This window comes from Echinops telfairi, unplaced genomic scaffold (genome assembly GCF_000313985.2).
Source record: "Echinops telfairi isolate 266 unplaced genomic scaffold, ASM31398v2 ScPeMD7_7412;HRSCAF=8450, whole genome shotgun sequence".
Classification (NCBI taxonomy): domain Eukaryota; kingdom Metazoa; phylum Chordata; class Mammalia; order Afrosoricida; family Tenrecidae; genus Echinops; species Echinops telfairi.
Genome location: NW_022111312.1, coordinates 11484216 through 11506526, shown reverse-complemented (window position 1 = coordinate 11506526; position 22311 = coordinate 11484216). Strand labels below are relative to the sequence as shown.

Below are 22311 nucleotides of genomic sequence, written 5' to 3'. Positions count from 1 at the left end.
AATGTTTTGAAAATGATGATGGCAACGTATGTACAAATGTGCTTGACACAATGGATGTATGTATGGATTGTGGTAAGAGCTGTACGACCCCCAGTAGAATGATTTTTTTTTAATGGAAAGGCTCTCCTGCCCTATTCATAGCCACATTGCAAACCACTGCTGATAGATGGGTTTGTGCTGTTCCCAAGTTTTAAATATGCTGTTAAAAAACGTACCTTAGAATCACATAGAAGATGTCTCGCCCTTGATGACTGGCCTAAAGGTTGGAGTTTTGAACCCACCCCGTTGTTTTGCGATCCTATGCCCTAACAATTACAGCCCCAAGACCCACAGAGCAGTCAGAATACACTAACACACAGGGTCGCCATCGGTCTCGACTCAATGGCAAGGCATTTGGTTTTGATGTGCTGGTACTGTATAGATGGATGCTGGGTTTTGAATTGTCCCCATTGTTCTAAGGAGTTCCTAGGTGTTGCAAATGGTTCATGCCTTCGGCTGTTAACTGAAAGGTTGGAAGTTCAAGTCCTCCTAGGGGTACTTTGGAAGAATGACCTGGTAACCTACTTCAGAAAAATCAGCCATTAGAAAAAAGTCAGCTCTGAGTACAGCTCTATTCTGACACACACAGGGTCACCAGGAGTGCAGGTTAACCTGGGGCAGGTGGTGCATTTTCACCCCCTGTCCCCAATCCCTTCACTGCAGTTTGGGGAGGCAAACACTTAAGGTAGCTTCTTGAGTATCTTTCTCGAGGAATTACACACACACACACACACACACACACACACACCCCTCACATATCCTGTACAAAGCGGAGCTAGTTGGATGTACACTCCCTGGCGCATGGACTCATCTCTGTGCCCCTGGTGTCTACGAGACTGTGCACATAGTGGGGACACTGTCACCACCCCGGTTCTTCTGTTCACAGTATGGCGTGCCTCTGCAGACTCCGGATTCCTTCCTGAGATTTCCCTCTCCCCTTACATCCTCTCTGTGCATCGACGAGAACCCTGCAGGTAGGAGAAGGGGCGCTCCAACTTCTCTGTCAGCTGAGTTCGCTGTTAGCTTCGGCTTGTGGCTGTCATTCCATAAGCTGCATGACCAAAATAGACTCAAACGTTACCCAGGCCTGTTTTCCACCCTCAGGGGGGAATCTCTTCTGCCACATGCGGTCTCTGCTTGAGCCCTGCTAGTGATGGGAAGCTCACTACCTGGAAGGGGCCCCCTGCCAGTCATTGGAAAGGTCTCTCTCAGCAGAACTAAAGTTCGGCTGTATGTTAAAGTGTGTGAAGTGCCTTCTATGAGCTGGGTCTGGTCCTCGTGTGGATATGGGGTTTCCATTTAACCCTCCCCATGAAGAAGGACGATGGCCTCCGGTTTTTGTTGTTGTTTGGATGAGAAGCCGGGAGGTGGTCAGTGTTTGCTCAGGCTCTTTCAGGCAGCAGTGGAGTGGGGACAAGTCCTAGGAAGTCTGCTGGCAGCCCCTGCTCCATTGCACCCACAGGCATCCCAGGGCCCACAGAGGAGCCCCTTCAGTAGGGGAGGCAGATGGCAGGTGCTCCCCTTCTGAAGGAAGCCTCACTGGGAAGAAGCAGTGGGTGACAGCATGTGGCTTCGTGAAGACGCCGTTTGATACAAGAAGGAAGCCTGTACCTGGTTGGAAAACTCCTCAGAGGAACAGGGTAAACGGGAACCAAACAGACCTGTTTCTTCTCTCCGGCCGGCAAGTCCAACACAGTGAGGCTGAGGGCAGCAAGTGCTCTCCTACGCAGCTGGTGAAGCCAGTGCCGCCTCCCTGAAGGACACTGAACTGCATCTGGCCAGCTGCTCTCCTAGAAATTGATCCTATGGAAACTCTTCCCACGGACCCAAGAGTAGACCCAAGAGTAGAGTGCAGCACTGCTGTGATCCAGAGAATGCCCGCATGAGTGATAGAGAGAGGGACACCACTTCAGTGTCCATTCGTCAGGACTTGGTTGAATAAGTGATGACTCGTCTATAATAGGGTACTGATTGTCCCTAAAACAGGCTGAGTAAGTTCTCCATGTCCTGAGACAAGCTCATATTCAAGAGACATTGCTCAGTGCAAATGAGGGTGAAAGAGGCTATCACCTGTGCCTCCGTGCCCACAAGGGAAAGAAAGAAAACACACACACATACACAAACATGGGCGCGCGCATGAGCGCACTTTTGTAGGCAAAAGCATCTCCAGAGGCTATATAAGCAACTTTATGGTGGTTGCCTCTGGCGAGAATTGGAACCCTAGGGATGTATTACATAGAAAGATCCTGTTTTAAATACATTGCATATCTGCACTGTCATTTATTTGTTGGCCTTAAACCTGGATTATAACTTGGATGGAATGTCAAGACGTGTCTCTGTTTGTATTGTTTTTCCCTTGGGAACGCTCTGACGGCCAGCGTTTCTGGTGAACCAAGCTGTGAAGTGCACCAGAGAGATAGATTTGGAACGGTGTGAAGAAATCGAAGCCCTGAGCATGGCTTCTTACAGCAGCCCTGAAATTCTGAGGGTAAGCATCATTTTGAAGTATCTTGAGGGTAAGAATCACTTTGGTTCTTTAGCTGCTGCTCTTTGTACCCTGTGAAAGTAGGTCAAGTGTAGAATAGTTTCAAAAGATGATTATGCTTCAGGCTTAAATTATTCCACTTCTCTGACATCAGTGCTTATTGAGATTGTCATTAAAATGTTTTGTTTTCTTTCCCTTTTTATTTGGCTTTGATTTATTTGATGGAGGCCCATAATATTTTTCTCACATTAAAAAATCTTAGTAAATAACCAAAAGCTTAAGGAATTATAGAAATATTTTAATGCTTATGACAAAAATAATCATATTAGCACCAAAAAGATCTCTCTCCTTCTCCCTCTCATACACCAGACTGGAACAGCTGCACACTGCTGTAGATGCAGGAAGCAGCCAGGAGAGGAGGGGACCACTGGGGCCAGGGGATGAGGTTGTCCTCGGAAAGGACCCTCTCCTCTCTGCTTGCAGCCCTGCCCGCTTGGAGGGGTACACGGGAAAAGGGATTTTTCAATAATTAAAAACCATGAATATTGTGATGGGCCCCTCCCCTCCCGATTTCCCACTTTGGGGAGGTTGGTGTGTGTAGGGTAGAGATAGGGGTGCCCAATGGCACCCTGTGTTCTCTGGGCTTTAGTTTTCACCCTGCCCACCTCCCCCACACTGCCACACCAGCCATCCAGTTCTGTTCATTCTTTGAGCTCCTTGATTCCTCATAGCAGCCCTGGAAGTGGCCCCTCAGGCATCCAGGCACCGTTTTCCCTCAGCCCAGGGCTCCCCACACATGTCTGCTCATCCTTCCCAAAGTTCCAAATGGCCCAGAAGGGTGTAGTTCAATTTGAGAAGTGAGTGGGGGTGGAAAGGTAGGGGGTACAGAAAGTGGAGGGAGGTGGAGCCCTTCGAAGGAGCGGTCAAGCTATAGATCCACCTGTTTGAAAAGACAGTGGGTAAAAAAATGAGCTGATACCAAGGGCTCAAGTGGAAACCACATGTTTTGAGAATGATGAGGGCAGTAAGTGTACAAATGTGCTTGACACAATGGATGTATGTATGATTTATGAGTTATACGAACCCCAATAAAATGATTTAAATCAAATAAAAAGAAAAGACAGTGGGAATGCTTGTCTTTGTTGAACTTAAAATCTGTGGTTTCTTTTTGTCTAGGTGCCAAATTCAAGAACAAAGGTAAGACTACTTAATAGGAAAGAAGATGGTTTATAATGTGAGGGGCTTCAAAGAATTCATGGAGAAAAATGGAATGAAAAGATAATGGAGTTTTCCAAACTTTTTGAAGTCCCTTCATCCACTGTCTTTATTTCTGAGCCCTTTAAAATGAGTGATTAGAAGGGACCCTGACTACCAGCAATACAACTATTTACCAAAACCCCAGCAAAGACAAAGCGGGGGGAGCTCCTTGGTGGACAGCCCCTTTGGAAACACATTTCAGAGTTTCGGGCTCCCCCCATAGTTGCCGCTCACACATTTTCATGTTTGGATGGTGTAATTATTTGACAGCAGGTGTGACTAACTTCTGCATGTTCAGGTGTTTTGGTCTCATGACAGGAAAGTTGGGTAGTTCCCAGAATGCTGTTGGTCCAATGTAGAGATGCAAATGTTTCTTCATAGAATATGAAAATGAGTGAGTGTCCTTTCCACAGAGCCTCCGGGATTGATCTGAGGGCATCTTCTAACCATAGTTTGCTGCCAGCCTCTCCCCCAGAGGTCTGTCAGTCTGTGGTCAGAGGCCAAACGCTCTTGGGCTGTGTCTCTTTCAGATCACTTTTCCAGGGTCTGTGTCCTATGCCGCTGTGAATCCAGTCCCCACGGATACCCAAGGCCCAAGAGATAAAATTTAGCGTTAATAGCAGGTTTGCCACACAGATCCGAAGGCCCAGCTGTTGTTAGAGACTCAAACCATTTAAAGGATTGCTTGTTGCTTTGTCACTCTCCTGGCACCAGCCAAAAAAGAAAATGTCCTCTAATAGCATATGGATAACCAAGGCTTCTTAATTTTGTTTAAACAGTTTACTTATCCATTCTTTCCCATACCCCCAGAGGGGTGTGTGTGTGTAATCAAGTATATATAGAAGCAATGTATAAATTGGGTCAAGTATATAGTCTGTGGGGGCTTACATATGTATCCTGGGCTGTATGTGGAATGTGCATGTATATATACTTGAGGGCTTCAAAAAATTCATGGAAATATTCCATTATTCTTAAATTCCATTTTCCAGGAACTTTTTGAGGCCCCTTGTTGGGTGAGTAGACATAACCAGTCAGTTGTTTTTTTGTTTTGTTTTTTCTTTTTCACAGATGATGTTTATTAGGGAAGTTAATAGGTTACAAGTCAGGTGAAAAATAATGACACAATTGTTTAGTCAGGACAGTCTATTCTCTGCCTGCCTGCAGGTTGGCCTCCGTGGCAATGTTCCAAAACTCCTTTAGCAGTCTTGTTTTCAAACAAGCAAACACTTAAGTGAGGTGACAACTAAATCCACCTGGAAAAAGCACACCAGCCTGTGTGATCTAAGGATTATAAATAATATAATCCAAATCTAAAGGAGGGAATGGCATCAGAGTTTAAATTGTGAACACCTGGTTTGCAGAAGCTTCTAGATGACACTTGAAGCCCAGAATTCATTTGCAGAGTTCGCACATGGATTTGACCTCCAGTAAAACCCCTCTGATCATCGTTTAGGGGTGTGACTAGGCCTGTTATTAGACAAAGAAGATTGTAATTCAATTATGGCAGATGTAGTTGGGTCAAAATGTAATATCTTATTTGATCTCGCTTTAGATCCATTTTAAAGCTGTTTCAATTTTTTTTGAAAGATGTTAAGGGGAAATACAAGTGGATTAAGCCCCTGGTGAATCCCCTGACTATGGACCAGGGAAGTGAATAGCCTTGCTAACATGCAGAATGCACTGGAAGGTGGATTGTTGCAGATACATATAGATTAGTCAGTTGTTTTTTGTTGTTTTTTTGTTTTGTTTTTAACATTTTATTAGGGGCTCATACAACTGTTATCCCAATCCATACACACATCAATTGTGTAAAGCGCATTTGTACATTGTTTCTCAAAACATTTTAGTGAGAGTATATCTATGCATTTGACGGTTCGATGGGGTTTTGTGTGTCTTTTTCTTTTTCAGATCAAATTCATGTACTATAAAATTGACCATTTTAAAGTGTACAACTCAGTGGATTTGTACATTCACCGTGTTGTGCAGCCATCACCACCACCTCATTCTGGCTCATTTTTCATCACTCTTTTTGGGACATTTCATAGAAATGCAGTCATACAGTACATGATTTTTTTGTGACTGGCCTCATCCACTCAGCCCCAGTTTTTCCTCTAGGTTCATCCAGGTTGTAGCATCTTCCAGTGCTTCGCTCCTTTTCCTGGTGAACAGCAGTTCGTTTTCTGCCTGGATCCCTTCCTCAGCTGATGCGCCTTTGGTCGCTTTCCCCCTAAGCCTCTCATGAGTGCCACTGTGAGCATCCATGCCCACGTTCCGGTGGAATCCATGTTTTCAGAGATGACTAGTTTTACATTTGGGTTATAGTCTTACAAAGTGCTCTCTGACAGGTGTGTGTATGTAGTGTGAAATACACCCATCTTGGCACATGTGGAGCCACTGGGTGTCCATTGTTCTCCCTCCATCCCCACCCCCCACTCCTGTCTTGACACATTTGAGTTTTTGTCACTCAGCTCTCAGGCAGAGTCTCATGATCCAGTTGTTCTTCTCCTTGCAGGTTCCTGTCACGGTTCAGTCCATCGTGGTCAAATCTCTAAACCACACGGTCAGCTGGCTGAAAGACACTCACCTTGCTTTGCAACCTGCTTTTGTCAGTGCTGGGAATTTTAACATCTGCACCAATGCCGTTCTTCAGGTAGGTCCCCAGGTTGGCTTTGAAAGTGCAACCTGCTAAAGGTCCTCAAACCGTGGGCCCTGAAGGGGCAACATGACACCTTTTGAAGGGGGCTCTGGCCATGCTACGGGGTCCCCTTTCCTGGCTTGCCTCCCTGCTGGCCTTTATGTTTTTTCATCAAAGGGGATTTATTTCTTCACTGGTCTTGGGAATAATCATGTGTGATTCCCCACCACTACCCCACCCCCACCAAAGTGAATGACTTGCAAGAATATGTCAAGATGTTGTTTTGGTCTTAATGTGTCCTTTGCAGAAAGGCTAATCATATTCTGCTTGGGCCAGCTCCTTTGGAACTTAGAAAACAGGGTCTCAGAAGCCAAGTGCCCCTGGTCGATCAGCGGAGCTGGGTACCACCTCTCTTGAGCCAACTGGACAAGAGAGAAAAACTTGAAACAAGTGGAACAGTGGGGAAGGATTTCATCTCCCTAGTGGGTCTCATAGATGCTATTAATGTAGCCACTGAAATGGAATGGACATGGGGAGTCATGGGGGTCTCCTTTTGCATTTAGGTCAAATACAGCCTGACATACACCAATGCTGGTGAAGTAACAGAAGCTGGACTCTCTCTTGTTCTGGGAACAGTTAGCAGTGGAGCTGTTCCGATCCAGCAAATGTTTGAAATTCATTTTATCCAGGTAAGTGTGGTCAATATGGACCAAGATTGCATTGTAAAGTTACAAAGAAATCAACTTCTTACTGAGAAAAACAGTCTCATTTGAGAAGTATTACCACATCCTTCTCTTCCCGAGTTGGGCTCAGGTAGCACGCGGATGAAACCCAGGAGAGCCCTCGCATCCTCTTCTGCTTGAGAACCTCTCCCATCTCAGCAGCACATTCCCTTACAGCGGGGTGAACTCCCACGCCCGTTGGTGTATTTATAACTCTGAGTGGGGTGGTGGGGAGACTGTCTTTTATTGATGATAATTCCAGATTTTATTATGAAAAGCATTTCATATTTCCCCTGCCATTTCTGCATTATCTTTCAGCAAAACACAAGGCCAGTTCCTCTCAGTGGAAACCCTGGTTATGTTGTGGGGCTCCCGTTAGTGGCCGGCTTTCAACCTCAGAAGGGGTATCCTTTTTGGTTATGTGGAGTGGTTGGCGTGCACAAGCAGGATCCCCACTTCTCTATAGTGCAGAGGTCCCTGTGGGCTGCTGGTGGGATAGAGAGCCAGGGCTGAGCCAGCTTTTCTTCTAGGGGGAGGGGTAGTTGGCTACACGTCAGTGGAGCTGAGGGGGCTAAGGATGTTGGGGTGAAATGAAATGCCAATGTTTTTAAGTGAAGTACTTAAAGCAGAAAAGTTACTAGACTCCTAGGAGTTTTTAATTTCACATTTAAACAGAGACTCTTAGGAAGACAGTGAATTTTGAAAATTTGGGATTACTTTTGAAGGGCCAAGTTCTGAGGATTTTTCTTCTGAGGATCTACTGTTCGAAGGAAACAGCTCCAACGCTGCCATCTTCCTTCTCTGAGAAGTCACTGTCACGATCCCAGGGCCCAGAGAAGGGATACTTGGTCTCCCTCACATCTCATGTCACTGTCTTTTTTACCATAATCCAGCTGCTTGTGATACTGGAAGCTAGCCCTTAACATCCTGTGAATGTCTGGGATTATTCAGACAACAAATAGATATGGACAATTTACCATTCTTCACAGCACAACTGAGCAAGACTGCTTAGCACTAGAGGGGATCCGAACACCAGTGCTATTTGGTTATGATATGCAATCCGGCTGTCAGCTGCGGTAAGGGAACAACTTGTTTCTGTTTGAACGTGTTTGTGATCTGAAAATGAGGCATTCCCACCCACTGTCTTACGAAGCCTCTGTGGTGGCTGATGAGCCCACATGAAAGCCAGAATGTAGCTTCCCATCTAATTAATAAATAATAGAAGTAGTAGCAACACCATATAATGATGCAGCTTTTTGTTTTCTAACTTTAACTTGCACAACAATAAACCATTTGCCAATATTTCAAGGAGAACGATGACTATACCATTTTTCCTGGCTATCAGAATAGAGATCTCCAGACTTTCTGTGTTTCTTTTGTATGGGCCTCAAGCACTTGAGCGCACAGCAAAAACATCTCAGCCCCTCAAGCCAGTCCTAGAGTTGGGCTAATATACACAGCTCGGGAAGACCAGCGACAGGAAACTCAGTTTATCTTTTTCTCTTGTTGTCAAACATTTGCATAATATACAAGGGCAAATAGCTCTACATGACTTGTTATAAAAAACAAGTGAAGGCCCCACTCTCATTTCCCACCCTAGAAGCAGCTAATTTCAATGTCTAGTTGATTTGGGGAGTAAATTTGCTCTTAGATCCATAAATGACCTTATACAGTGCTGCTTCTTGAGTTTTTGTTTCTCAGAGTCATTTGTGGACTTCCCACAGTGAAAGATAAAGAGTTGGTTGCTCTGTTTCTTTATACACCAGTCCCAAGCCTGCACACTTAACCTTGTCCACATCCCCAAGTGGTTTTACATCATGATTTTGGTTAGACCAACATTATTACTTCTGATCTCTTTAGACCAGTTCCTCTCAGTGTCAATTCTATGGTATATAATCCCACAAGATTTCCGGAGCAGGGAGGCCTAGGGCCTAGTATGTTTGGGAAGTAGCAAATTCAAGTTGAAATGTGAATCCTCACTGTTGTCGGGCTTCTCAGAGCCTTACATCTGGCCTGCAGGAGGGAGGTGGGCTGGGAAACGTTTCCCAGACTTACCCCGGCGGAACCCTCACACAGAGCCTCTCTGTAACACAGTGTGGGAAACACTATTTGACCTCACCTCCCTGGCCAACTGTCTAGATTCTGCAAAGTTAGAGGCACCGTAGCTCCTGTCCAATGACGCCGCCATCTTTTGAGAATGAGGGAAGGAAACTGGCGAGAACCGCATGCCCTCGAGCCTTAGAAATGGTAGTACAGCAGCTTAGCGTTGACCTGTCTTCCCTCCCCCAGGGTGGCCAGTGCTGTCCCATGTCAACTCACAGCGCAGAAGGTGAAGAGCCTGCTCAAAGGCCAGGGCTTCCCCGATTATGTAGCTCCTTTTGGTAATTCCCAGGTCCAGGATGTGCTGGACTGGGTGCCCGTCCACGTCCTCAGCCATTCATTCAGCATGAAGGTAAGGACCCCTGGAAGACATCTTCCCCACTTCCAGGCTCCTCATCTTTGCGTGGGGAGCGAGAGGCTGTCGGGGAAGCTGGAATATTGCTGTAGATTAAGGTGACCAGATTTTAACACTGGTAAAACGGGACACCATTGATAAAACTCATATCCTGGCGAAATAGCCACATGGCAGCTGAAAACCGTATACCCTAGCTTATTGTGCATTCTTTCCAAAAATCAGGATGTTTTTAAAATACTGTGGGACACGGGAAAAATTATTAAAAATTGGAACTGTCCCACCAAAAGAGGGACGTCTGGTCACCTTACTATAGATGCCTTGAATGGGCTCTGGGTGGAAGCCCGAACTTTGTTGTTGGATTGGCCTGGGTCCTGAATATTGACCTGGTCTCTTGGTAGCCTTCTTTTCTTGGTCTGAGCTATGGGGGTGATAGTCACAGTGCTAAGCTTGCTGAGAGGTGTCCGCCCTCAGTGGGAACACCCCTCCTTGTCATGGATGGGGATGGTGGTACAGGAGTCTTCTCTGCATCCCCATCATTCAGACAGACACACCTGAGGCTGGTTCCCGGAGGTGGAGAGTCCTCTCCCCCAGCCCTCCCAGCTTCCTGCAGCCCACACTTGAGAGCTTTCAATTCAGAAGGCCCTAGGAGAGTTTAAGGGAAGTTGACATCCTACAAATAGGTTCCTGTTCCCACGTGAGGCTCCTGCCCACCTCTCTCTTTTGTCTCTGCAGTCAGCGTGTGGGCCTGCCCTCCTCACTGAGGCATGTTCTCCCTCAAGCCTCTAATTGCCCAGCTTTTCCTTACACGGTTTCTTCAGGCCTCTCATTATCCGCTTAGCATATTTATAGCTTGGGGACAATGGGGGTGAGGATGAGCTCACGGCTAGGCGGCCCTCCCTTCTGAGTCCCAGCAGAGACTGGTGATTACTCAGGCCCTGCTGCTCAGCTGCCAAGCCCTGGCTCTGCTCTGCCACCTCAGTGCACCAGGCAAATTGTGTCAGGCCCCTTGGGGCAGGGGAACACAGGTTGAGAGGAGAAGCCAGGGCACTCAGGGCCTGCAGCAGCCTGGGTACCAGCCTTCCAGGAAACCCAGGGAGAAGCAGGCAGGAGACCAGCTGCTAAGTGCAATCGATAGCAGCTGCCTGTTGCTTCACCTCCAGAGTTTCTCCGCGTGCAGTTTCCTGAAAGGCAGTTCCAGACTCAGACTTCCTTCCATCAACGCCTTTTGGACCAGTACCAAATTGAGCTGGCCTGATTGCTTTTCATGCCTTCACTAGATGGACTTTTAAAGAAACTTATTTTGGAAAACTATCACCTGCACACCAGAGCTGTGTCCCCATTACCCATCCTGCAGCTACCACACTTCACCAACTGAAGTGCTCGAAGGGCGAGACCAAGGTCGGGGAGGCCCCACACACAACGGTTTCCCCTGGGGTGGACCAGAGCTCTCCAAGGTCTCTGGCCTGGCTCCTGCCACTTCAGACTTGACCCTGGCAGCAAGACTGTGGTCCATCTGCTCTCAGTTCAGCTGCTGTCCTCACTAGTTGCTGCTCCCACTCAGAGTGACCTTATGTACCCTCCTCAGGGTCCAGTTGAAGACGTATTAGTATCTCTGAGAAAGTATACACAGCCTGTACACCTAAATGTGACATCATAATTGCCAGCTGATTGCATTAGATCGTTGAAAAGAAGCACTTGAATTGCCTCTAAGTGCTCCTTCATGTGACGTGAGGTGGGATCCGGTGTAGTTTCAGTCTATTTATAAGGCCATCCCCTTCCCACTGCCAGGTGTTCTTCTCATGTCTCAGAGGTAGAGGGAGCCTGGCCGGAGTTTCCCGTGGTGAAGTTATAGCCATTCAGGCCCGGGAGGCCCCCCAGTTGGGTCTGGGGAGTCTCGAAACTCCCAGGGTGTTGAAGTACTTTGGGAGCACTGAGTACTCCCTGCACTTTCTTTTTCTTTTTTTAATAATTTTATTGGGGGCTCCTACAGTTCTTATCACAATCCGTACATACATCCATTGTGTCAAGCGCATTTGTACATTTGTTGCCCTCATCATTCTCAATTCATTTGCTTTCCACGTGAGCCCTTAATATCAGCTCATTTTCCCCCCTCCCTCTTGAACCCTTGATAATTTATAAATTATTATTTTGTCATATCTTCTTACACTGTCTGACGTCTCCCTTCACCCACTTTTCTGTTGTCCATCCCCCTGCACTTTCTTAAGCAGGTTTTATCTGGCTTTGAGTCTGTTTACTCCTCTCGTTCAGAACACGCTTAACACAGTGGTTCTCAACCTGTGGGTCACGACCCCTTTGGGGTTCAAATGGCCCTTTCACAGGCCTTGCCTGATTCATAACAGTAGCAAAATTAGTTAAGAAATAGCAAGTGAAATCATTTTATGGTTGGGGGTCACAACATGAGGAACTGTATTAAAGGGCCATGGCATTAGAAGGTTGAGAACTACTGCTCCAACGTGTGAAACATTTTATAATTAAAACTCTTGGACCACAGGTGCACTCTGATTTGAAGCTGGGTCGTGTCCAGACTGACTGAACAGCGTTTGCTTTTGCAGGATTCTTGCCAGGTTCCGGTGGCATTGGTGATAGAAGTGAAGTGGACTAAATATGGGTCCTTGGTGAACCCACAGGCTAAAATCGTCAATGTGACAGCAAACCTCTTTTTCTCCTCGTTTCCTGAGGTAGGCCTGGATGTAGTTTACAAGTACCGGCTAAGAGTGGGGTCTTCGAGCACTTCCACTGTGATGTCCCGTGGTCAGGGCCAGCCAGGGCAGAAGGAGATGGTGCAGTCCTTCAACCTCATCTTTACATACGGGTAAAATAGGTCCCAGCTGCAGGTGGCTCTCTCTGAGCACATGACTGCACATAGAGGCCTGCCAGAGGTTTCGAAGAGGACATGAAGCTCGTATTAGGTGATGCAGAAGGGAGTCATCCGAAGGCTCATTGTCACCTGGGTCGGATCACACCAAGGGAGACACCACGACTCTCTCACAACACGTGTCCAACTAGAAATGATCGGTGAAGTGAGAAGTTGAGGGAAGTGACTCCCCTCCCTCACCCTTTTCAGCCTCCTTTGTTATGGAGAGCCCTAAAATTTGTGTTTAGATGATTTCAGTTTGCCTACTGTTGTGGCTGGCCGTGGTGTCGTGGAGTCAGTGACCCGATGTGCAAGAGCAGGAAGGCCTGCCCGGCCTGCACCATCCTCCCCTGGTGCCCATGTGTGAGCCTGTTGGTTGCGGCCACTGTGTCAGTCTAACTTGTTGGGAGCTTTTCCCTTTTTAATTGATCCTCTCCTTTACCAAGCATGATACTGTTGTTATGGTATTGCCACATCTTGATAAAGGCTATGGGGCTGTTCCTACAGATTGACTCTCAAATGTTAAAGAATAGCTTCTGGCACAGGTCAAACGAAAACTCATACTTGATATTTGGAATTGTTTTTTGGCAAAGGTTTAGTACTAAAAATTAAACCATCTGAATTCTTTATATCAGGGGTCCTCAAACTTTTTAAACAGTTCACTGTCCTTCAGACGTTGGAGGGCCAGACTATAGTTTAAAAAAACCTGTGAACAAATTCCTATGCACACTGAACAGATCTTATTTTGAAGTAAAAAACAAAACGGGGCAAAAACACCTGGCTGCATGTGGCCGGCGGGCCATGTTTGAGGACCCCCTGCTTTATATCCTACTTATTCACAATCTTGTTTCAATTTGACCTGTAAAATTCTTAGAAAACTGACTTGTGACCTGCATTAGCAGTTTGGGTAACAATTGTAACTCCAAGTCAGTGGCTGGGTAGCCTCCCACTGTGGCTGGTAGTGGCCGAGTGGGAAGGACACCAAGTGGGTCCCAGCTCTTCTGGTGCCACTCTATGTGCAGGGCTCGGCTCACTCTTCACTTGATTACAGGCCGACACGGGAAGTGAAAAGATTCTACTCATCTCCACTGGGGTCACGTTTGTGGACGTGTCTGCACCTGCAGAGGCGGGCTTCCGAGCACGGCCAACCATCAATGCCAGGCTGCCCTTCAACTTCTTCTTCCCATTTGTGTGACGTGCGTCGCTCAACAAGGATGCTGCATGGTGTGGCCGTGAGGACGTTTCCCTGAGTATGGCAGGCACATGGACAGAAGGCCCTTACGGCTGCCCAGCCACTACCGCCCCCTCTACTCTGCGCTCCTGACATTGGGGGTTGGAGGGATTTTAGTCAGCTTGGTTGGAGTGGAGACTGGGGAAGACGCCTGGTCTTGACCATCAGCAGCCTTGTCATTGAAAGTGGACATGGAATAGCCTCGGGGAGGCAGCAAGGAGAGCAGAGCACCAGGTAGCGCAGGGTTCTGGGTGTGTCCTCCCACCACCCAAGTGTGCCTTCTTTTAGCAATATGAGTGGTCTTCTTGCCTTTCTGGGCCCCCTTAATATAACTACCAGAATAGCAGGCTATCATCTAACATGGAACAAGCGGAGCACAAAGCCTCATGGAGGGGGATCTCCCCCACCCCTGTATATCATGGTAATTATACAGCGCAGCAGCCTGGCTCTAATTGCCATGGCTGAGCCTGGCTTGGGATCTCCTGGTGGCGGGTGTGATGTGAAGAGCAGCTCAAGGGGTGGGAGCTGGGAAGAATCGCGGAGGAGGACCCTGCGGGGTGGGGGTGGGGGGGCAGGCTTATTTTGTACATTAATTGTACAGTAATGAGAACCATGTTGTCAGGTGGCGGGAGGAGGCAGGGCCCGCTAGAAGCTGGGGATGCAGCTGTGTGGGGTGAAGGGACTTGGACCCTAGAGCGGCCTCCTGGGGGATGGGGGCCGGGGTAAAGGACGCTGCTCAGAACTGTGTGAAAATAAAAACAGACCTTTCTTTGGTCTTTGAGCATGCTGGTGTGGAAGGTGTTCCTGCTCTAGAAAAGAAGGTTGGATGAGAGATTTCTGATACATGTGAGTAACTGCCCGACACCTTGTTCTCTCCAAGCCAGAGTCAAGTGTTCCCCACAGGAAAATCAGTCCAGGAAACATTTATTGTACAGGAAGGTAGGGGGGCTGGGTGGGAGCACTGGGCTATAGGATAAACTGATTGTATGGTGAGGGTTGGGCCTGTGGGACACTCACTGTAGGCCACACCCAGGACCAAGAAATACAGACTTCACACGGAACCAAAGCTGGCTTAGAAGGGGTCAGAAGCACAGAACCAAACCTCCCCCAACTGACCCGGGAAAGGCTGCCGTCCTTCGGGCCCGGCCCAGCCCAGGCCGGTTCTCTTCGAGGTGGAGTTGGAGAGCGCCTAGTTCACTCACCAAGGAGTCCATGCTGTCTCAACAGCTTGGTAAGCCTCTCGATCTCTTGCTCCTATTGGTACAAAAGCAGACAAACATCGGCGTTCACTCCCTGCTCTGAGCCTCACCAGCACTGACAGTCATTCTCTGAGCACAGGACATAAAATGGGTGAAAGACAGCAGAATCCCATCACCTGAAGGAGAATGTGGCAGCCGGATAGGGGGCAGGGAGCAGCAGTGTCCGTGGTGACCAGGGACACCCAGGGGGCATAGCCAAGAGCAGGGCTGCCCACAGGAGAAGAAGCAGGGCAGGGACGCTGACAAATGGATGGTGTCTCTCAGGGAAGTCCTTTTACCTTCTCAGAGCAGCTGAACTCCAGGTGCTGGATCTTGGCAGCGAGTTGTATATTCATCTGCTTTAACCTTAAGAGCTGCCGCTCTGAACGTGTCTTCACTGAGATAATTATCCCTGAAAACACAATGGCTGGTTTCTACTTGACACTTACTAGAAAAAGCCTTTTTACTGTATCTTTAAGGACATACCTAGACAACAGGCAGATACTATAGAGAGTGGACACAAGTAAAACTCGTAGCCATTAATTACAGGCATTAGAACGATGACTGTCAGATTATTTCTTGAGCTACTCGGCACCCAATTGTGAAATCCTTCTCTTCAGCCCACAGAGGTTGAGACATCCTTAAAAATAGCCTCCGTCAGGGTGTCACGCTCTAGACCAGAAGGCACTGTGGCAGCAGCATCACGGGCAGCAGTGCCCACAGAGGTCATGAGGCCAGGGCTGAAAACAGCTTGTGGTGGGATGAGCATTCCCCGACCCTCAGCCTCCACCGTGGTGGCCAGCATTGGTGTCAGATAGCAACCTACGTCTTGGCTGATAGGCCCTCCTCAGCTTCATTGCTGGCTCCCAGATGCCCACAAAGTATGGGACCGTGCCCTCCAAAGACTCTGCCGGTGGCCTGTCTTTGGACAGTGATGCCATCATCTAAGTGAGGGTGCCCCCGTCTCAACATGCTACCGCACAGGCAATGCCCCTGGGCATGGAGTCAGCACCCCAGATCCCTCTGGTTGGTGGTGTGCACTCAGAGCATCCAGCAGTGTCACACAGACACTGGCCAGCTGCTCTCTGTCGGCTCATGCTTAGACAGGGAGCACACCAAACCTCAGACTGTTGGCTTCATCCCATGGCGTGGGGGCACGGTGAGAGGCATGCGTAGGAGCTGTGGTTACGCAGTCCTTTACAGTCAGTCGTGGTTGATACAGTCACCCGCACATAGTCTTTGTCAAGTTATTTTCTGTCTATTGACATAAACAGCATAAGCCGTGATTCCCCCCATAACCAAAACAAACTTACTGCCCTCAAGTCATAGCGACTCAGCAGAGCCCAGGTGAGTGTCCTTCATGGATTTTATTCTAGAGATTACACCTGAGCTTGCTGGTGATTGACCCTTGAAGCCAGCCAGTACCCAGAGGCAGAGCCAGGGCGGCCCAGGCTCTGTAACTGGAACAGCTAGCTCTTGGATGTGGGCAGAAGAGGCCACCAAGGGGGAGCTCAGTGTTGGAGGACCAGCCTGTCTCCACCTAGGTCACCGTTGCTCACTCATCCTGACAGTGACCTACAGCCCCCAGCCTAGGGGCTCCCAATCCTCGCTGCATGGCCAAGCCACAGCCATGGAATAAGCTCGAGCTTCGTGTAGGCTGGTGCGGCAGAGCTCTAGATAGTGAGCCAGCTGGCCACTCCACAGGAGAAAGACGTGGCCGTCTGTCTCAGAGAGATGACAGCTGGGGGAACCATGTGGAGCGGTCCTGCTCTGTCCGACTTGTTGCTGGTGGGGGGTGGAACACGTCCCAAGGCAGGACAGGTTTTGGAAATGCCAAATGCAAAGCTAGATGCATTCTGGGAAGCAAGCTGGGAGGGGGTGGGTTAGGGACAGCCCACGGCCCATTTCCTGTGTCTTTTAATGATGGGGAGAAGGTGGCCCAAGGGGAAGGCAGGGTCACATGGCAGCCACTCGGGCTCTCGGTCCCACGACCTCATTTTTCTCTGGGATCGGGGGGAGGGGGAGCCCTGTGAGGTGAGCTGGGGAGCAGACAGGCTCACCGTTGATGATGCGGGCCACCCGCCACAGTCGGAGCAGAATCAGCAGGCCCAGAGCCTCAAACTCATGCTCCCGGAAGAGGAGGACGATGTCGAAGACGAAGGAAACCACCACCACGATGGCATCGAGGATCTCAAACTTGTGGTGGAAGAACTCCAGGCGGAAGACGAAGATCTTGAAGAAAATCTCCACCATAAAGAGGGTCAGGATGGCAATGCTCATGAAGTGCAACACCTGCAGGCAGGCAGGTGGGGAAGCCTGGTCAGGACAGGGCAGGGCCGCCCATTCATCCAACAGTCCACTCCCATGGGCCAGGTGCCCAGCCCTGTGGGGGACACGGTTGTAGACGTGATGGACGAAGCCCTGCTCCTCTCTGTGCAGAGCACCCACCCCACGTGTGTTGGGGTTCAGAACATATGGACAGACACCTTGGCCCCACCAATCCCCCTGCTAGGGGTTGACCCGGCAGCTAAACTCTCAGGTGCACAAGACAGGTCAGGTGGTTTGCAGCACCAGCTGTCAGATGAGTAAAACTTTTTGAGCACCAGGGTGGGCTGGCTGCTAAAAGGGGTCCCAGATCTTGGTTTATAAAGTACGCACTAAATTAACTGCTATATGCAGTGCATGGGGATAAAAGTACAAAGATTGGGATATTTCCTTGTGCCAGAAATCAGGGACAGGCTCCCAGATCCTTGCCTGAAGGATGGAGTGGTCAGCTCCTAGGGGCTCGGACTGACTGTGACAAGGACAATGTGGGCATCACAAAGAAGGTCTATGGTGTAGCAACGATGAAACATACAACTTTCCTCTAGTTCCTAAATGCTCCCCCCCCCCCACTATCATGATCCCAATTCTACCTTACAAATCTGGCTAGACCAGAGGATGTACACTGGTACAGTTAGGAACCGGAAACAGGGAATCCAGGACAGATGATCACGTCAGGACCAGTGGTGAGAGTGGTGATACCGGGAGGGTGGAAGGAAGGTGGGGTAGAAAGGGGGAATTGATTATAACCTCCACTATGGGGGACGGACAGCAGAAAAGTAGGTGAAGGGTGATGTCGGACAGTGTAAGACGTGACAAAATATAAATTATCAAGGATTCATGAGGGAAGGGGGAAATGAACTGATACCAAGGGCTTAAGTGGGGAGCAAATGTTTTGAGAATGATGAGGGCAACGAATGTACAAATGTGCTTGACACAATTGATGTATGTATGGATTGTAATAAAAGTTGTATGAGCCCCTGATAAAATTTAAAAAAAAAAGGCCTATGATTGACAGAATGCTTGTGTCCCCGATGGGACACGCACATGCTCACAGCTAGAGAAAACGGGAGGCTCTTGCTTCAGAGACAGAAGGCGAGGGAAGACAAGATGAGAAGATGACCCCTTTTATCCAGGACCCAGTAAGGGTCTCAAGTCGGCTCACCACCACTGGGCTGACCACTGCCCACAGCACCGGGAAAGACACTTGGATGGTGGGGCAGCACAGCATTTCCTGCCGTAACTAGGGGACCCAGCTTGGTGTCACTGGCCCTGGGCTGCCTCATGATACAACAGGAAGGACACCCCAGGGGCGTTCTCTGCCATTGATGGGGTATGCACGACACAGCCCACCCTCCTTGGTTCAGGTGCTGTGATGCTTCTGTTGGAGTTTCAATCTGGAAAAGCATCCGCCACTCGAAGGGAGGGTACACTGGCTGGTATGGGGTGGCAGTGGTGCATGCACGCCTGCCCCACTCTGCCTAGGGTGTGGGCAAGCGAAGCCAGCAGTGGCTGACACGACACGCTACCTTGATGGCATAGTTATTCTTGTCAGGCTGGATGATATTCAGGTCCAGGATCAGTTCGGCGAGCACCAGGAGGGCATCCAGAATGACCAGGCAAATGATGACCACCTGCAACGGGGATGTTTGGGACAGACTGTGAGACATACCGGGGATCCTGCTGTCAGCTGTCAGCATGGCCTGGACACACTGGATTCAGACTAGCCCAGCTGCCTCTCCCCCACAGCTGCCCCCTCCTCCCTGCTGCCTTCTAGTGGACTCTGCCTTCCCTGCCCGCAGTCTCTCCTAGTTCCCCTGTAACCCACTCACTGTTCCTAAGCATCTCCAAAACCCCACTGCTAAGTCCTAGATGCCAATAAGTGTTAAACGTGTCCTCTTTGCCGGGAGAACAGATGATCATGAAACGATTCCAGGCACCCCTAACTTCAGTGATCTGAGCCCTAGAAGGGACTGCCTGCTTTGGGCAGTGAGTGATGATGATTCCCCACTGTATGGATAGAACAGCTCCTGCCCACGAGCTGGAACACCCACTCTGCAACATGCATGTGACCACCCGGAAGCCAGAACTCTGGGTTTCCTGAAGAATTGAAAAGAACTGCTATGTGGCCCCCCCACCACAGGGCCTCACCCCGTGTGCCTGTGTGCCTGGTACCGTACTGGCGGAGGGGGCCGGAGGGTGCTAAGTGGAGTGCGAGTGTTTTGAGGGCAGTGCAGGGAGGGTGATGGAGGTGGGCATGTGTTGGGGTGAGGGAACTCGAGGCGACCACGGAGAGGTGGTCACAGCAAGGGAAAGGGCAGCCGTGGAAGGAACCCCGAAGAACCCTAACACTCTTTCCCCACGAACATTCCAGACCATCGCTTCCTCCAGGAGCTTGCTTTTGCTTTGTACACCCTCAGGTTGAGAGTTTGACCTCTGACAATGAATCTGCTACTCTCTGGGTAACTTCTGCAGGCCCAGCGTTCAGATGACAAAGCTCAGGCCTGTGCCAGAATGGAGTACTGACCCTTTTGACCGCTTCAACCTTTAGCTCCAGGAATTGACGTCATGAAAGTACTTGATGGCATGGTTTACAGGGACTTGCTCTGCACGCAGCTTTCCCAGACACCCGTTGAAGGCTCTGGTGTTTGTTTACCCATCTTGTGCTGCATTACAGCCGAGAGCTCCTACTGTTAATACTGTGAACACGCAGCATCGAGATAATAAGAGGCAGGCCCAAGGTCATCAAACTCCATCCTCTTGTCAGCTAAGCCCAGGGCCAGCTGTGCCTTTCCGAAAACAGCCACATTCAGAAGAGCCAAATGGTGGCAGTGACCCAAATGTCCATCCACAGATGATGAATCAACACACTGTGGTCCGTCCCTAAGCAGCCAGGAAGAGGGATGAAGTTCTGGCACCAGGAACGCCACGGCTGGGCTGAACCCTGAAAGCATCACACCGAGTGAGCGCGTCTGCTGGAGGCGGCTCGATATTGTATGTCCCCACTTCGATGAAATCTCTAGGAATATCAGGGGCGAGGAAAACCATTTGGGCTTGTGGGTGGTGCTGGGTGCACGCATGGTGAATGTGGTCAGTCGCACTGAGATGGTCACGTGAAGATTGTTAAAATGGAAAAATGTTTGGTTTCTGTCACCTTATCTGATAAATATTTTGCCACCAGGATTTTTTTCTTTTAAAGGAAGGCTGCTCTCATTTTTCGGGGCCACCGTCCGCTGTCATAATTCTACCCTCTGTTGTTCCCCTCGGTGTGTCATCCCTGTGCAACAAGTGGCAGCGCTCTGCCATCTGCCAAGAGACTTTGGTCTCGTGACACCATCCCAACAGGTGGGATGCTGGCAGAAAGAACCTCCTGCTTTGCTGGTTCTGCCTAGGGAACATCACAACCCTTGAACTCCTCTCTCTCCCACCTTGCTTCCTGTTTCTGCTCAGAGCCTGTTTCCACATGCACCTTGTTTGGCCACCTGTCCCTCGGGCAAGTGACCGGACCTGCTGTGACCACGCTGGCCCAGCTCTCCCTCTGCTGCTAGTCTTTCCCACCTGTCTCCTCAGCCTGGGTAGCTCCTCTCCCCACACTGAGCACACTTGTGCTCAGCCCTCAGATGCCAGCTAAAATGCCGCCTCCTCTGAGACCCACCCTGCCACCTTAGTCCTGTGTCAAGTCTCCTCTGTCCCAGCATCTCCCGAGCCCTCGTGGAATGCTTCAGCTGCATCTGCAAGGAGAGTTGAGTGAGGTGTCCTCTCGCTCTGGGCCACAGGAGTCATTCAGGTCAGGGACTGTCCTTGCCTGGCTTGTGGCTGTACCTCACCCAGCACAGAAACCAAGGTAAGCCAAGCTCACCAACATGGGGTTCTTCCCACTCAGAGTGACCCTACAGGGCAGAGTAGGGCTGCCCCTTTTGGTTTCTGAGACTAAATCGTTATGGGTGCAGATAGCCTTATCTGTCACCTCGGGATGACTGGTGGATTTGAACTGCCGACCTTGAGGTTAGCAGGTCAAAGTGTAGCCCACAATGTCAGCAGTGCACCTTACTCCAGCACAAAGAAGGTGTATGATAAGCAGTTGACAAATGAATAAGCATCTCGACTTATGTGATGGTAGCCTACTCCTCTCAGTAGGAGGGTCTCTGGGAGTCCCAGCTCAGGGTGTCAGCCTCCAGCAAGCAGGCTGGGAGATGTCCGCCCCCACCCCCACCCTGGGGGCGGTCCAGGGCTCCCTCTTGCAGCTGGGAGGAAGCTGGCTCCTTCCTTCTGCTCCTGAAATTGAGGGTTTGGGATTTCAATCCCAACAACTTAATACCACGTTTCGTTTCCTGTCACAGCCACAGAGGGAGCGGGCTGGTGCTCGGGGAGCGTGGCGGCCGTTGACTGGTTTCCGTGCTTCCAGCCACACAAGAGGGAGAAAAAGATGAAATTCATCTTCTCTCCTGTTTCGCCCTGAACAAAGCCGGTGACATGAGAGGCAAGAGCTGGGCCTCTGTTTCCAGAAGGGCTGTCCACAGTGGCACCGGGAGGAGATGGTGGACTCCGGCTTAGGACGAGGTAGACAAGAGTGGAGCAAAACGGCTCTGTCCCTGAACTGGACTGATGGGAGCTTCCCACTTCCCCAAGGTGACTGGCTCACCTGCATTCTCCAGGGACCTGAAACATGCTTCCAGCCCCCGGGCCTCAGCGCCTAGGGCTGGGGGCACAGGGAGGCTCCGGATGGGCCAGTCTAGAAGTGCAGGGCCCTTTGCTACTCCCAAGAGAGGGTGCGCCTCGTCTCTCATGGTACCCCTTGAGGCTAACAGTGGGGCACAGGCAGGTAGACATTGCTTGCATCACTTTACAAATGAAGGGTTGGACCCCGTTGGCCTTGGTCAGCTCGGAATGGGGCCTTCAGTGTTGGCTTGGGCGAATGAGTGTTTTGTTCCCATTGCCAGTGTTTAGTTTGTCATTGTGCTATTGCGGTAAAACGCGTGTATCGCAGGCCTGTCTGGATAGGACAGGCTGGATGAACAATCTGGAGGAGAAAACAACGGGACTGACAGTTCC

The 22311-nt window shown here is 49.7% G+C and overlaps 2 protein-coding genes across 7 annotated transcripts in view; one reads left to right on the top strand and one right to left on the bottom strand.

The window, feature by feature from the left end:
* Positions 1-14257, top strand: part of TCTN1 (tectonic family member 1) — a 26280-nt gene extending 12023 nt beyond the window's left edge. For 3 of the 5 annotated variants that reach the window (XM_004709581.2, XM_045296745.1, XM_045296746.1), the window contains 10 exons: positions 926-1013; positions 2418-2527; positions 3701-3721; positions 6294-6431; positions 6980-7105; positions 7457-7542; positions 8074-8214; positions 9428-9590; positions 12167-12292; positions 13520-14257. In XM_004709581.2, the coding sequence (XP_004709638.1) occupies positions 926-1013; positions 2418-2527; positions 3701-3721; positions 6294-6431; positions 6980-7105; positions 7457-7542; positions 8074-8214; positions 9428-9590; positions 12167-12292; positions 13520-13663 (1143 nt within the window). In that variant the 3' untranslated portion in view covers positions 13664-14257. The remainder of the gene's footprint in view (positions 1-925; positions 1014-2417; positions 2528-3700; positions 3722-6293; positions 6432-6979; positions 7106-7456; positions 7543-8073; positions 8215-9427; positions 9591-12166; positions 12293-13519) is intronic. The other 2 variants (XM_045296744.1, XM_045296743.1) reach the window with 2 other exon arrangements.
* Positions 14258-14606: 349 nt separating this feature from the next.
* Positions 14607-22311, bottom strand: part of HVCN1 (hydrogen voltage gated channel 1) — a 31018-nt gene continuing 23313 nt past the window's right edge. For both annotated transcript variants that reach the window (XM_045296747.1, XM_004709579.4), the window contains 4 exons: positions 18789-18893; positions 16998-17229; positions 15237-15349; positions 14607-14953 (listed from right to left, as the gene is read on the bottom strand). In XM_045296747.1, the coding sequence (XP_045152682.1) occupies positions 14894-14953; positions 15237-15349; positions 16998-17229; positions 18789-18893 (510 nt within the window). In that variant the 3' untranslated portion in view covers positions 14607-14893. The remainder of the gene's footprint in view (positions 14954-15236; positions 15350-16997; positions 17230-18788; positions 18894-22311) is intronic.